Source organism: Meriones unguiculatus, chromosome 16 (genome assembly GCF_030254825.1).
Source record: "Meriones unguiculatus strain TT.TT164.6M chromosome 16, Bangor_MerUng_6.1, whole genome shotgun sequence".
Lineage (NCBI taxonomy): Eukaryota > Metazoa > Chordata > Mammalia > Rodentia > Muridae > Meriones > Meriones unguiculatus.
The window spans coordinates 30178428-30194353 of record NC_083363.1 but is presented as its reverse complement, the minus strand read 5'-3'; the positions used below and the strand labels follow the sequence as shown (position 1 = coordinate 30194353).

General features: G+C 52.4%; 1 protein-coding gene across 2 annotated transcripts in view; it reads right to left on the bottom strand.

The window, feature by feature from the left end:
• Window positions 1-147: 147 nt before the first annotated feature.
• The window catches only part of Ccnd3 (cyclin D3), an 87169-nt gene continuing 71390 nt past the window's right edge, over window positions 148-15926 (bottom strand). The window contains exons 1-6 of one of the 2 annotated variants that reach the window (XM_060369594.1): window positions 11635-11856; window positions 5911-6154; window positions 4799-5014; window positions 2204-2363; window positions 1667-1803; window positions 148-1245 (exon numbers count right to left, since the gene is read on the bottom strand). In XM_060369594.1, coding sequence (XP_060225577.1) covers window positions 1078-1245; window positions 1667-1803; window positions 2204-2363; window positions 4799-5014; window positions 5911-6108 — 879 coding nt within the window. In that variant the 5' untranslated portion in view covers window positions 6109-6154; window positions 11635-11856 and the 3' untranslated portion in view covers window positions 148-1077. Of the gene's footprint in view, window positions 1246-1666; window positions 1804-2203; window positions 2364-4798; window positions 5015-5910; window positions 6891-11634; window positions 11857-15926 lie in introns of those variants that run through there. The other variant, XM_021639960.2, reaches the window with a different exon arrangement.

Sequence of the window (15926 nt, the reverse complement as noted above, 5' to 3'; positions counted from 1 at the left end):
CCTGTTTTCCTGTGAGCCCTCTGGGGTATGGGGACCATTCCTTAGTGGAAGGCAGAAACCACACTGCCTAAACACTTCGTACCTTACCTTTCAAAAAACATGTACCGCAGCTCTGCACACAATCCAAGCTACTACAAGAGCCAAAGCTGATTTTATTCCGAAATCTTTATTAAGGCAGCATGATAGAGATGGGCCAGCAGCCCAAACCTTGTGGCCTGAGGAAAGACCTGTGTCCATAGGGCCTGCCCTCTCTCCAGAAAGCTCCGTCACCTCCGCAGCACCCATCCCCACTCGAACCCTCTCCGCTGGAAAACGAGGTGGAGGGCTAAGGAGAGGAAGGCATGACCCCATCCCAGGCTGTAGCAGCTCCTGGGCCACAAAGCGCTAGCAGAGGGGAGGGAAAGAGCAACCACCAGGGTTACCACCACTTGTGGGGTACAGGCCTCACTGTACCCTCCTACAGTTGTATTCAAAGCAATAAATTAAAATGACCATCAGCACCCCTCAAGATCCCTCAATCACAGAAGCCAAGCAGGAAGCAAAGCAACAATTTGTGGGTTCTTGCTCTTCTGACCAAGGCCTAGTCTGTTCCCTCTAAGAGCAGCTGAGAGTATGGGGTTACACAGCGACCATCTAGCTTGGCCCTTCATGCATGTCTGTCAGGATGCCTGAAGAACCTGAAACTAAATGCAGTGACCCTAGGAGGGACAACACCTTTGGAAGGTACAGGGGTGTTTTGGCAACTGAGAAGATTGGAGCCTCAGACAGAGGAGGGACTCAAAAAGGAATGCTGGTGCATGGTTTTTACCTGTTTTGAATTTCTCTGACCAGCATGGCCCCAAACAGCCAAGCTGGTCAAGTGGGAAGGAAGAGGAGCGGACTGGCCATGCAGTCATGGCCAGCCAGCCCCTTAGTGCACACTGTGGGGATAGGCAGGACCTGGCCCCTTGGGCTTTGTGAGGGGAAGAAGAGCCCCCCTCGGGCTTCAGACACGGCATGGATTGTTCCTACAGGCAGGGAGGGGGTGGCAGTGGCCCCTCCTCTGCTCGGTGGCCACCTGAGGGGGCCTGTCCCAAGCTACAGGTGGATGGCAGTGACATCTGTGGGAGTGCTGGTCTGACTGGGCCCCTGGCTGCTAGAGCCCCGGGGGGCCTTGGGCACTGGGCTGGGGGCCGTCTGGGCAGCTTCCCTGAGGCTCTCCCTGAGCGCAGCTTCGATCTGCTCCTGACAGGCACGCAGGCAGTCCTAGGAAGAAGAAGGTCATCCAGACGGAGCTCTCCCCACAGCCCTGACGACAAGCAGGTGCAGGGGAAAGGCCACCACCCCTGTGCACAGGGAAGTCTGGGGAGGTTAGGCCACAGCCCAGCCCAGGAATCAAGTCTTGAGTTCTCAGAAACTGGCAAGAGGATGTGGCAAGGGTGTGAGAGCAACACTACATCTGACACCAAGTCCCCCACCCCTGGCCGCAGCACACCACTTGGCAAGAGAAGGGCATCTATGTACCTGCAGTGTCCCTCACCCCGCCCAGCCCTCTCCAGACTGGAGCAGGAGATAAAAGGCCACGGAAGCAGGCCCGGGGCGTGCAGGCCCGGCTGGGGCTGGATGCGCCCTCTGCTGGGGATTCAGGGCAACAGCGCCACTTCTTGTGAATGGGGCCGAGACTTACCACTTCAGTGCCTGTGATTCCTGCCAGAAACTCCGTGAGCTCATCTGCAGACATAGAGCACGCGCCTAGGCCTTGCACAGCAGCCCCAATGCTGCCCGTGGCGATCATGGATGGAGGATACATCGCAAAGGTGTAATCTTGTAAAAGAGAGGGAACCATGAGAAGAAAGGCCCCTTACACTTTCTCCTTGTTCCAGCACCCCGGGCTGCATAACTCCAGCACACTACAGTGGTGGGTGTAATGACACAGGGCCAAGGGGAGCAAGCAGATTCTAGGGAGGGGATGGGTTGGTGTGTGTGCAAGGTGCGAGAAATTTGGCTGAGGCACACACTATCGCTGAACAGCAAAATTTCCCATCTACCCAGGCTGGACCTGGCCAGGAACTAGAAAATGTCCAAAAGCCTGGGGTGAAGACCTTAGGTACGTCATTTCTCACTGTACTCCCCGGATCGCTACAGACAGATAGCTCTGACTACCGAAACAACCTCCTGGCTGCTACTTATCCTTCAAGCCTGGTTTTCCCACACTGGCTCTTACCTGTAGCACAGAGGGCCAAAAAGGTCTGGGCATGCTTTTTGACCAAGGCCTGTCGGTCACTGGGCAGAGAAAGGCGGTGCAGAATCAGGACCAGGAAATCATGTGCGATCACTGCAGCCAGGTCCCACTTGAGCTTCCCCAGGACCAGCACCTCCCATTCCTGGGGGTCGGGGAATGAACACGGAGTCAGGAGCGAGAATCTGACAGAAGGTTCAGTTTTGCCTCTGGCTTCAGGGGCTGGCACTATGGGCAGATGAGCTTAGGGCAGGAAGGAGCTAGGGGCACTTGCTTAAGCATCTATCAAGCACCACTGGGCGCTAGGATGGGATGAATTATCCCCCTTAATCCTCCCATGAATCTGAGGCTGGAGTAAATTGAAGCAGAAAGACTAAATTTCAAGGACTTGGGAAACCTCTCCTTCCCGAGTCCTGCATCTTGTCTCTCAAACACAATGAGCATGAGGCCACTCCTAAGGCTCCTCAGAGGGGAGGCTGCCCAACCCAACCCACACCCCCGTCTGTGGGACACAACAGGGGTGGGTCCTGCCTCAAGACAGAGGGAGGCCAAGCCAAACAGGATGAATCCAGATGACCCCTGAGGAACCTACCCAAGCCTACAAAACCATTAGGAGGCTCGGAGCCCCAGCCCCAGTCCACTTGTCTGAAGTTCCTAGACCTGGCCTGAGTTTCATTTCCGAGTTGCACACATGAGGATTTCTTCATTGTTTTATCTCAGGAAGGAACTCGTGGGTTTGACTCCTCACTGAGGTAGAAATGACAGCCCCACCCAACCTCTTCCAGGGCCCCCAGCAACAGCTGACCTTCCCTTTGTCCCATGACCTAGGTCTCAGCCCCAGGCTTCTTACAGGACCCCACAGACACGGCCTGGGCTAGAGCGAGAAGGCAAGGCCTGAGTTCTTTGCCCTGGGGCTTGCCATGGTAACCAAATAGCATCTAGCCTGCAAGGGAACACCCACGAGGCAACCTGGGAGTGTGTGGGGTCCTCGCTGAGGGAAGATGGCCACCCTCCCCAGCATGCAGACAACACGAGACTCTCAGCCCTCCTGCAAGAACACAGTGGCTGGCAGCATACATCTCCTCCCTGGTTTCAAGGCGCTCTGGTTGGAATTTTCCCCTCCTTTCTCGGGCCTCAGCCTCTGCTGTGCATGGATTTGGACTGCTGGAGTTCTCAGAGGTTCCTCACAGCCCGACCACAGGCCATTCATAACTCAGGCCTTGAGCAGGAGAAGGACTTGAATCTTCTGAAAACCCCCCCCTCACACAGTCATGTAGACCACCCTAATCTCTTCCCAAAGAGGAAGTCTCCTACCTCCCAGCCTCAATCCCTCAAAAAACATCTTGCTCCCTGCCTCTGGAAACTACCAGCTTCATCACAAAGAGCCGTGGGGCCTCCCAGATTCCCAACTAAGGCCTCCCATCCGTGAGAGCTGCTTGACAGGAAGAGGAATCCAGTTCCCCGGCTCACAGCAGTCAGGGGCCCCAGTACCCTAGCTTCCCAGCCAGCCAATCACATTAATCTGCCTGCCGCCCTCCTCCCTAGGAGATGGGGCCCAGAGACGACTCTCAGGGTCAGGGAAGGCTTGGCCAGCCACACAAAAAGGTGGAGGGAGGTGCCAGCTCACCCACCCTCCTCTCCCCCAGACCCTGTGGGAGATGATGTTCATGCTCTCTTCCAGATCCAAGCAGTTCCTCCACCTCCTCCCTAGACTCCTCCTGGGCAGGGCAAAACCCAACCGATTTCTGCCCCGCCTGGAGGAGCCCAGCCCAAGTTCCCAGCAAGAGGCCCCCGAGGAGCCACTTCCCAAACCACAGGAGTGACAGCAGCTCCCCACAGGGTTATGAAAGCCCTTGGTCTGAGTGGGAGGGCCAGGGGACCAGCGGCATTATCACATCGGAAGCAGCTGCAGCTCAGCAGCTCAGCTCCCTCTCTGTCTCCGCTCTGGCCTTTGGCTAAGAGGCAAAGGGAAAGACTCTTCCACGGGGCTCAGAGCAGCAGCTGCTCCAGTTTTTCAGAAGGAAGACAGGGAAGGGAGGGCTCGGAAGGAGCGGTGTCTTTGGGGAAAGAAGGGAATGGGATGAAAACACCTCAGCACTTCCAGCAATCAGGGCCTGGCTTTAATCAGCCCTGGGAGGCTTTTCCATCACAAAGTCCACACGGGGATAAAGCCTCATGCAAGGCAGCCCCCTCCCCCACGTGAAGCACATTCCACTCCGGCGGGGGTGTGCAGACATGCCCTACTGCTGCCAATAAATAACTCACGGTGGCTGTGTAAACCCAGAGGCAAAGTACTAGTGTATAGACCCGCAGCTGGACTCGCTGCTATCTGGAGGAAAGACAAGTCGGGAGCGGAAGCCCACCGCCGTCAGAGGAAGGGGGTTCACGGAGTTCCAGGCCCGCGGCTAAGGCACGACCACCACACCACACGGCCTCGGTCCCACCTAGTTCTTTTCCAAAATACCAGCCAGGGGCGAAGGAAGGGTTGGGAAGTGAGGGGGTGAGCCTGGCTGGCTTTCTTCTCTCTAGGGCGACGCTATGCTGCACGAGCGGGGGGCACAGGGGGGATTCCAAACGCACCCGCAACTGCCAGGGAGCCACAGCTTGGTCGGTATAGATGCAAAGCTTCTCAATGGTCAGGGGCGTGGTTTCCCGCAACTTGGAGGCCAGCAACAGGCAGACGGTACCTAGAAGTTGCAACTGCGCCTTTCGGGTGGGGACGCAGGACAGGTAGCGATCCAGGTAGTTCATGGCCAGAGGAAAGACATCCTCCTCGCAGCGCTGCTCCTCACACACCTGAGGGACGGCGCACGAGTCACGGCCAGGGCAGGACCAAGCGAGACACAGCGGCAGGGGGCGGGGGTGGGGGTGGTGGAGGGAGAGTGGAATGTGGAGCAAAAAAATAAATAAATAAATAAACGGAGAGGGGATAAACTCACAGCGGCGAGTATCAATAACCGAGGAGGATGCGCCCTCCCCAAGGTGACCCCCCCCACTTCCTCTGCATGGTCTCCTCCCCACCCCGGAGCGGGCGGGGGGGGTGGAAAGGAGAAGAGCCCATGCTCACGAAGGATTCTAGACTCCCCTCCCCCACGGCGGGCGGAAGGGGGGACGGAAGGGTCACCTAGAGAGAATTGGGACCTTACCCTCATTACCACCACCCACTGCACACCCACTCCCCAGGGGAAGGGAGGGAACTCCTGCCCCGGTCTCCCGCACTTTTTATTTCCCTGTGGACCGGAACCAAGCGCGCGCCACCCCCACAAGCTTCCCCCGCCAGAATCCCGCGACAGACACAGGAACCAGTTCTGGGGCCAAGGCGGCCGAGCCCAGGGTTTCCCAAACGTGCTCTCCAGAGAGCACCGAGTAAGGAAGGAAGCAGGAGACACCGAGAGAGGCCAGAGGGGGAAGAATGGCCCTTAGCCCGCATTCCCGACCCAAAAGTGAAGATTAGTTACAGTGCCAAGTAACTGGCAAGTCACAGAAGAAGCCGACCAGGATTGGGGAAAGGGAAAGGGACAGAACGCAGGCAGCTGGCTGGGGTGCCTGTGGGAAAAGGCCAGGCCCGTGCAGTCTGGGACGCCAAAGCATCTTGCAGATTGTGGTCGGGATCGTGAAGTCCCGACAGGGCAACTTCGCTTTGCCCGGGGGGTGGGGGTGGGGTGAGGAGAGGGGACCCGTCCGGGCCTTACCTCAAGCATCCAGTACGCCAGCATCTTCCGCATGTGCGGCTTGATCTCCTTCTGCACGCACTGGAAGTAGGAGGCTCGTGGCACGTAGCGCTCCTCCAGGCGGAGCAAACTCTGCAGGACACGCTGGTCCCCCAGTAGCTGCGGGTCGGGCCCGGCCCGGGGCGCGTGCCGGGTGCCCTCGCAACACAGCAGCTCCATCCTGCGACGGCTCACGGGCGAGAGTGCGAGCGCGGGCTGGCGAGTCCTTGGAGAGGCGACGCGCGTGAGGGAGAGCGCGGGGTGCGGGCGGGTCTGGCGCTGGCGCTGGAGCTGGCACTGTGCGGAGAAGCCCCAGCCCGCCCGCCACCCGCGCGCACCGCTTCCCTGACAGGCGCCCCGCCCCTCGCGACGATGTAGCAACCGTGGAATGCTTCGACGTCACAACGTTCTAAAGGGGCGGGGCCGCAGACGGAAAGGGCTGGCGGGTGCTGTACCCTCCCTCCCCGCAGCCCCATTGGTCCGCTGGGCTCCGGCCCGCAGGCTTCCGGGCCCTCCGGGCCCTCGGGACGAAGAAGGTGGAGAGAACTTTCTGGGAAGCGTGCCCTCTTCCCCATCAATGGGCCCGGTCGCGACTCTAGCCACCCGGGAAAGAACTAGTCGCCAAAAGTTATTCACTCGCGTGCGCGCCCTGTTTCATTGATCTAGGGAATGTGGCAACAGCTGCGTAGTTGGGTCACTCCTCCCTAAGGTGGGTTCCAGGACTAGACTGAGTCGGGCTTTATTTTGCAGGCCAGGAAACTGAGGCACAGTAGTAGCAGCAAAGAAGTCACTGTTAGTCTTTCGAGAAACCTGGCTCCAGAGTCTTGTCTACATAGACGAATCCCGCAGACCTACAGCAGCAGCAGCATCTGGTAGCCGACCCAAAGTGCAGTTTCTGGCCAGCTCGGTACCTCAGAGGGTAAAGGAGCCTGGCAGCAGGTCTGACAACCTGAATGGAATCCCTGGGACCCACGTGGTGGGAAGAAAAGGAATCAGTTCCCACAAGCTGTCCTCTGATTTCCACACCAATGCTGTTGCATGTGCACGCGCCCCTCCCCCACCACACACACACACACAAATAATACAACTGAAAAGCAAAAGGAGAAATGCAGTTTCTCAGATCAGCTGAATGGGACACTGAATTGTTTCAAGGTTCGTTTGAGGAACGCTTGAAGTAGGAGCGCTGTTGGTCAAAAAAATCAGCACATTTAAAATAAAACCCAGCTGCAGCTGGATGTGGTGGTGCAAGCCTGTGATCTCAGAACCAGGGAAGTGATGGCAGCCTGGCAGTCCGTAGTCACTTAGGATTCACGGACACTTCAAGGCCAGCCTAGGTCAGTCTCTCGTTCTCTCTCTTACACACACACACCTATGAGAGAGGAGTTTCCGCTATGGCTCAGGTGGTAGATTTAGCACGCTCAAGGCCCAGGGTTCAATCCCAAGCACTATGGAAACCAGGGATGTCGTCCCACACCTGTAATTCTAGCACTTGGGAGGTGGAAACAGGAGGATCCAAAGTTCAAGGTCATTTTTGGCTACCTAATGAGTTCAGAACCAGCCTGGGCTACCTAAGAGCCTATCTCAAAAACAAAAACAACCAAACCTAATAATAACAATAATAGCTTATGTGTATAATGCCAAGACTTCGGAACTATGGTAAATTTCCACGACCAGAATGAGACCCTGTCTCCGAACAAAACCAAACAAAAAAATCAGAATTGGGCACGATGGCACATGTCTGTAATCAAACACCTGGGAGGAGGAAGAAGACCCGAGGAGAACTCCAGGCCAGCCAGGCCCACACCAGAAGACTAAAACAAAAAGAAAAGAAAAAGGAAGAGGGGGAAAAAAGAAAGGAAAAGAAAGTAGTGGAAGGCTGAGGTGGTGCACGCTAGAGCACACCTTTAATCCCAGCACTTTGCAGACAGAGGCAGGCACGTTACTTTGAGTTCAAAGCTAGCCTGATCGAAGTAGAGAGTTCCAGGTCAGCCAGAGCTGTATCATGAGGCTTTGGCTCAAAAACAAAAACAGTAGGAAAGCAGGAAGGAAGAGGAAAGGAGGGGAGGAAGGAAGGAAGGAATCCCGCCACACAGACACTGCTCTTCCTGCTCAGTCCAAGTGAGTTCTAGGACAGCAGAGGACACGGTATACACAGTGAGGCACTGAGGGGTCAGAATGCACCACTGTGCGCTCATGTGGGAAGAATGGGGCATGATGGGATTAGTTTAGCCTCAGAAGGTCACCACCCCAGTGGTTTCCTTCTTTGTTGAGATGGGGTCTTACTGTATAGCCCCCTGCTGACCTTGCACTCTCTGTCTTCCTGCCTCAATTTCCCAAGTGCTGGGAGTACAAGTGTGTACCGCCATGCTTATTCCAAACTGTACACATAAGAAATTGGAGAGGGGACATTCTTTGAGACGGAGTCCTCTGGAACCCGGGCTGGCTTTGAACTTAGTTGAGGCTGGATTTGATCTTCCTGCCATTACCTCCCGACTAGTGAGCACCCCTCACACAGACAGTCTTTTAGTTTTTTGATACAGGGTCTCCCTATGTAGCACTGACTCTAGCTAAGCCGGGATAGCCTCCAGCTTGCAACAATCTTACTGCCTCTTCCTCTCACTTTCTGGGATTGCAGGCGTGCACCAGCAAACTTCCTGTCCTTGAGTCCTGTGTAGCCGGGTATCCTCCGGATACACCACCTCACCAGGACAGCCCACAACAGTAGCGGGGATTCACGTGCATGCAGTATGTCCCAGAACTAAACATACCTATGACGTAATAAATCATTTTATCTTCCCAACAGCCTGACAGGAAGTACATTATTTCGGCCGTTTGTAGCAGGGCCTGGGTGCTAATACTCCAATTGACTGGCTAAGTAACCATCGAGAGGTCATAAAGCCAGTAATTGCTGGAGACAGGCTCCAGTCCAGTCTAGCTCCAGAGTTCACGCCCTTACAGGGCGGGCATCAGGAGGGAGAGAGATGCTAGGGCTCCAAGCCAAGACTTGGTACATGCTAGGTGGGTGTGCTCTACCCCTGAGCTACCTCTCTAACCCCATAGCTTCACTGTATTTTTAATAAGCTTGAGGACCCTTTCATTCCAGTTTAAGAATGAAGACAGGGAAGGCAGCTGCCAGGAAGAGGGAGATGAACTGAAGAAGAGAGAAAGCCTGGCCTTCTGAGTTAGGATCAGCAATGGAGACCTGGCAGCATCCTTAGAAAGGGGTAGGAGTGTCTTCCGACAAAAACAAAACAAAACAAAAACAGGAAGAAAGCCCAGAGTGCCACAGCAAATGCGCTTTGGATTTGGAAGAGAGAATGAGGGAAACGGAAAAGTTAAACACTCCAACTGAGAACTCAGAAAGTGGGGAGGCTTAGCTGTGGAGCTCTGAGAGAGCTCCGTCCTGTCCTAGCTCTTAACTGCTTCATTCCATTGCCCCTTGGGCTGTCCCATGGATGTGCAACTGACTTACTCCTTTTGATCTGTTAACTAAGAAAGGGCACCCCGAAACAGGTGAATCGGAGATGCTTTCCGGGATTAGCTGTTCAAGAGCCTCTCTGTCTGGGCCTTGAGGGCCAAGGAGCTGGCTGCTGAGGGAGCGGGTGGCTCCTCGGAAGAAGCCCTGAGAGGCACACTGACCTGCTTCACCATCACTGCCCCTGAACGAATAGACCTAAGAAGACAAAGCCACAAAGCAAGGGCTGGGAATGTAGCTCAACCGGAAGGGGGTTTGATTAACACCCTCGAAGTCCTTTGTTCAGTTCCCAGCACTGGCTAAAACCTAATAAAACTGGGCAAAAACAGGTGGAATGGTGCACACCGGTAATCTCCACACTCAGGAAGTGGAAGCAGGAAGATCAGCAGTTCAAGGCCACCCTGGACTAAGGGAGACTCGGTCTCAAAAATAAAATAAATTAAAATAAAAAAAAAAAGAAGAGAAGGGAAGGCAGGGCGGTGAGCAGCAGGAGTTAAGACAAAGCGCTTCAGGCCAGGTGCATCCAATTACAAAGTTGCCCAATGAAATGGTAAATGAGAGGAAGGATGGAATGTGATGTCACCCGCCAGGGGGAAAGCCTGGGGGAAGAAGGACACAGTGTCTCCTTCCTCCTCCTCCTCCCTCACCTCCTTATCACTGGAATGTCTCCATTTGAAACCCAGAAGGGGGAACCAGGTGACAGGTGAGGCCCGCCACCTCACGGTCCCCTTCAGACCTACTGTGACAGGGAGAGAGACGACCAGATGGGGCTAAGATGAGGGGACGCCCACCCCAAAACAGGAAGGCGGGCAGAGTTCTGGGTCCACGCCCTGTGACTCTGAGGAAAGACCGATCCTCTCTTGCCTGCTTCTCTCTTCATTCAGCTGGGAAATAGCAAAGGGGAAGGGGGGGATTGAAGACCAGAAGGCCCCAAGTATCTTGCACATTTGCACATTTAGAGGGCAAAGTGAACAAGCAAATGTGGCAGTTTCTAAACCAATTGTGGTGGCCAGTCCCTAGAACTCTAGCGCTCGTGAGTCTGAGGCGGGAGGGATGCTGCAGGTTCAAGGCCAGCCTGGACTACCAAGGACCGAGACCCATCCTCCCGAAAAACGGTTATTTCTGTAATAACAATTTTCCCTCTCCCTCTCTCTCCCTCTTACATCCTTTTCTGAGTTGGGTGCAGCTCAGTGGTAAAGCACTTACTCAGAATTCATGAGGTCCCTAGGTTCCATCCCCAGATCCACAGTAGTGAAAAAAAGTTAGTCATGATTACAGTTCTTAAAAGAAAAGCCAAACTTGTTGCCGAGCAACAAGGCAGTGGCACTCGCCTTTGATCCCAGCACTTGGGAAGGCAGATCTCTGTGAGTTCAAGGCCAGCCTGATCTACAAATCGAGTCCAGGACAACCAAGGACACACAGAGAAACCCTGTCCCGAAAAGCCAAAAACAAAAACAAGCAAGCAAGCAAGCAACCTGCAAATACAGTTTGCTGGTGGAGAGCTTATGTTGGTTTAATCCCCAGGAGCACAGAACAAACAGGACACTCTCCCTGGCGCACACTGAACACAGAGGTGGTAACTCTGGCAGATCCCATTTTGCTAGCGACCTCTGAGGCTAGGACATGGAGCATTAGTACTTCTGCTTTGTGCTATTAGGTGCTGTTGGTACACTCTTATAGAGACGGGCAATGTGAGACCCCAAAAGCAGATGTGATACACAAGGGCAACTAGCCCAGCAAGCAACTATCTGCACAATCCCAGACATTGACCTGGGGAGCAGCACCTGGGGACAATTTTCTGGTGTGTCCCTCTTCTCCCACCATGGCTTCCAAACCCAGGTCTTTTAAGTTTGTCCAGCAAGTGCTTTTACCTGCTGAACCGTTTACCTGCGAAGCCATCTTTGTGGCCCCACCCTTTTCTTTTTTTTTTTTCCTCAGATAGTGTCTCATGTAGGCCAAGCTTCCCTCTAACTTGATGTATAGTTGAGGAGACCCTGGAATTTCTTTTTCTTTTGCGGCAGGGTGTTGTGTATCAGGCTACACTTCAACTTAATATGGCCTGGAACTCCTGATTCTCCTGCCTCCACCTCCCCCGGGACAGGAATAATAGGACATTACAGTGGGAGGCCCCATCCCTGGTCACGTGTTGCTAGGGAAGGGACCTCACATACTAGGTGCTCTAGCAAACAATCTTGTATACTCCCTACCCTTTTGTTTTGTTTTGTTCTTACCTTTTTCAGACAAGGTTCTGCTGTACACCCTGACCGGCCAGGCGCTCACGATGTAGCCTAGGCTGGCCATGCTCTTGCCCTGGCTTCCTAATCAAAGGGATCACAGATAAATGCTACCACAAAGCTACACTCTTTACCACCGTGCTGTGGTGCTGGGGCAGCCTCTGCCGTGTTTGCAATAAAGAATGGGGCCTCGTGGACTACCGGAACAGATCTCCCTCCTGGATGACACTGCTGAGCCACTGATTAACCCGGCCGAGGCCACCTCTGGACTTCCCGGAATGAATGAACTAACACGTCCTCCTTATTGTCTCAATCACTTTCACTCTTCAAGTGAAAGTATGACTCTATCCCCTACACACCTGGCACCTTCATACCGGGCTAGCCTTCAGCAGCAAGCAGGTGCCATCACCCACTCAGAGAATGGCAAAAGAGAGGCGACGTCTCAACTAATTCTATTTTATTAATTTTTACTTGTTTTTGGTTGCGCATGGTAGTGCGCGGCTTTAATCCCAGCACTCAGGAGGCAGGGGCATTTAAGGCTGTGTAGTTGAGTTGACAGAGTGCTTGCCTAGCATGAAGAAAGCCGAGACAGACCCCCAGCGCTACAGAAAACCACGTGTGATGGTACACCATAGGATCCTAGCACCTGGCAGTAGAGGCAGGAAGTTCAGAAATTCAAGGCTGTGGGTCTGGAGAGATGGCTCCTCAGCAAAGAGCACGTGCTGTTCCTCTGGAGGATCCACATTCAAGCAGCTCGTAACCGTCTATAACTCCAGCTCCAGGAACTCTGATGCTTCTGGCCTCCACAGGCACCTGCACATATCCACGTGCAGACACACAACAGACAAGCTGTCTCTGCACGCCTTTAACCCCCGCGCTCAGGAGCCAGAGGCAGAACCAACGATCTCTGCGAGCTTGAGGCCAGCCTGGTCCACCTATTGGGCTCCAGTCCATCCATAGCTACACACTGAGACCCTGTCCCGAAATAAAAATCTTTAAAAAGAAAGAACCTCAAGGAAAGGCTAGAGAGACGGTTCAGTGGTTAAGATCAGTCTCATTCAGAGGACCCTGAGTTCAAGTCCCAGGACCCATATCAGAGGGATCCCAATCACCTGTAACTTCAGCTTCTTGGGGATCTAACACCTGCATTCATGCACTCACACACAATTAAAAATAATTTTTAAATTTTTTCTAAAAAGTTCAAGGTTTTCAAGATTGTTTTCTATATAAGAGTTTGAGACCAGTCTGGAATATATGCAAAAAGAGAGGAAGAGAGTGAGGTAGCTGGGGAGGGATGTTTACGGGGTGGGGGAGAGCTTTGTCTGGTCAGTAAAGTGCACAAGAAGATGAGTTTGGATCCCTGGCACAGATGAAAAAGGGAAGACGCTATATAGTACGTGACTATAGTCCCAGCCCTGGGGAGGCAGAGATAAGAGGCTTCCAGGAGCTTGCTGGCCAGCCAATCTACTCTATCCATAAACTCCAACGTCAGCGAAAGACCCTGTCTCAAAAAATAAAACAAAGGGCCATGAAGGAAGAGGAAGTCCTCAATTTCTAGGCTCCTTGGGCACGAATACTCACATAAGTATATACACGACTACACACCTAACGAATAAATACTTTTTTTTTAAACTTTTCTTTTTTTGAGACAGGGTCTCTCTGTGTAGCCCTGGCTGTCCTGAACTCACTCTACAGATCAAACTGTTCCGGAACTCGGAGATCCACCTGCCTCTGCCTCCCGAGTGCTGGGATTAAAGGTGTGCACTGCCACTCCTGGCCCATCTTAACAGAGTTTTTTAATGAATTAGTTATTACTGAATGTGTATGTGGAACTGGGGGGACACAGGATGCACACATGCTATGGTGTGCAGTGTGCATGCAGAGACTTTGGGAGTCTGTTTTCTCCTTCCACTTTAAAGTGGGATCCAGCAGTCAAACTCAGGCCATCAAGCTTTCCCAGAACACACTTTCCCTCCTGAGTCATCTCACAGGCCTTAGGTTTCTACCCCCACCCTCCCCCCCCCCCCCCGCCAAGGTCATTTGAGAGTCATCCAATTCACTCATCCCTTAAAAGTACTTGCCACTAACCTTGATGACCTGAGTTTGATTCTCATTTTTGTCTATAACAACACAAGACCTATGTTGTACAAGAAGAAGAACAATTTCTGCAATTTCTTCTGGTGCCCAAGTGCGCATGTGTGCACACATACACACCCCCAAAAGAAATTAGTTTCTTTTTTAGTGCACGCCTTTAATCCCAGCACTAGGGAGGCAAATCTCTGAGTTTGGGGCCACCCTGATCTATAGAGTGAGTTTCAGGACAGCTGGAGATACAGAGAAACTGTGTTTAAACAAAATTTTTTTTAAGTCTAACATTCAACCACTCAACCTCTGCTTATAACTCAGAAGCCACTACAAAATGAAAAAAAAAAAAAAAAAAAAAAAAAAAAAGTAAGTGCTAAGCTAAAGCCAGGCTCTCTCTTCAGAACTATGACTTCAATAGATCAATAGATCTCAGGTGTACAGAGACTGTTGAGAACTGGAGATACGCCAGAAAAGGAGATCACACCGGGTCCAGCAACTCCCTATCTGTGACAGTGCACCCAGTGGCACTCCATGGGTAAAGCCTGGGGCCATGACCCCACTTCGGGGAGGCATCCCAGGCATGCCCTGGGTGACTTGCCTTAGCTCCTTTCTTCTTCTCGTCCCCCGCTTCCCTCCTCTTGTATCTGTGTGTGTGTGTGTGTGTGTGAGAGAGATGTGTAATGTGGATGTGTGTATATGCATATGTAGAAGTCAAATTAGAGGTTCTCACCCTCTACTCTGGTAAGACAAGGTCTGTTTATATACCCTGGGCTAGCTTCCAGACATGCTCCTGTTTCTACCCCTCATTCCTCCATATGCTTGTAGAACAAGCATTTTACTTCCTGCTTTGTCTTCCCATACTCACCCTCCCCCGACAGCCCCCTCTCAGATTTTCAAGATAGGGTTTCTCTGTGTAGCCCTGGCTGTCCTGGAACTCACTCTATAGACCAAGCTGGCCATGAACTCAGAGATCTACCTCCCTCTACCTGAGATTAAAGGTGTGCGCCACCACTGCCAGGCTACCAACTAATTCCAACGTAACATTAATTCCGAAACCCAAAGAGAAGCTAGACATCATGGTGCATGCCTAAAATCCAGCTGGGAGATAGGCTAGGGCAGAAATATTGCAAGTTCCAAGGCTGCCTGGGCGACTCGGCAAGATCGTGTTTCAGGCTGTGCGTGCAGCTCAGCTGGTACAGTGCCTGTCTGAAGTGTATGAAGCCCCGGTGAGAGTCCCTAGTAGTGTATCAACTGAGCTTAATAGTTCATGTCTCCACTCCGGGAGGAGAGCAGGGGAATCAGAAAGTCAAGGGACTGGGAGGGGAAGAGGGAGGGGGCTACCACCGGAATACAAAGAGAATAAATTGTAATCAATCAATCAATCAATCAATCAATCAATCAATATAAAAAAGGAAAGCAAGTCAAGGTTACCCTCTAATAAGTGAGTTTGGGATATAGGAGACCCTGACTCAAAAGTAAAAAATACCTAAGGGCTAGTATAACTCCTTGGTAGAACATCTGGCTGGCATGTTAGAGATCCCAAGTTCAATCCCCGGCACAAGAGGAAGGAGAAGCAGGGACAGTATATGGAAAGAAAAGTACCCTTAAGGGCATGGATGCAAACCCTGGATAAGGTCCAGCCACAGCCACTGGAAATGCTGAGATGCTCAGCAGTAAGGACATGCGCTACCAAGCCCAAGGACCCCAGTTCCCTCCCAGACCCATAGGGCAGAATGAGAGAACCAAATCTCCTAAGTTATCTTCTGACCTCCACACTCATATCATGGCACACCCATACACCCACGCACTCTCTCTCTCTCTCTCACACACACACACACACACACACACACACACACGCAGAGAATCTAACTAATTAATTAATGTAATTTTAAGCCTACAATTCCAATATTGAAGAGGCAGGCAAACATTCTGGAGTTCAAGGCCAGTTTGGTCTATATCCTGAGACAAAGTTTGTCTCAAAAGCAAAAAAGAATGACCCCCTCCCCACAAGTAAAAAAATAGATAAGTGAATAAAAAGAACATTATATACTAAACTAGATGTTGACTTATTATTTTTCTTTTTTTTTTTTTTAAACTGGAGCTAGCATGAAATTCTGTTACTATATTTCTGGGTTTATTTATTGTTTATTTTCTATCTATCTATCCATCCATCCATCCATCCATCCATTTGAGACACAGGGTCT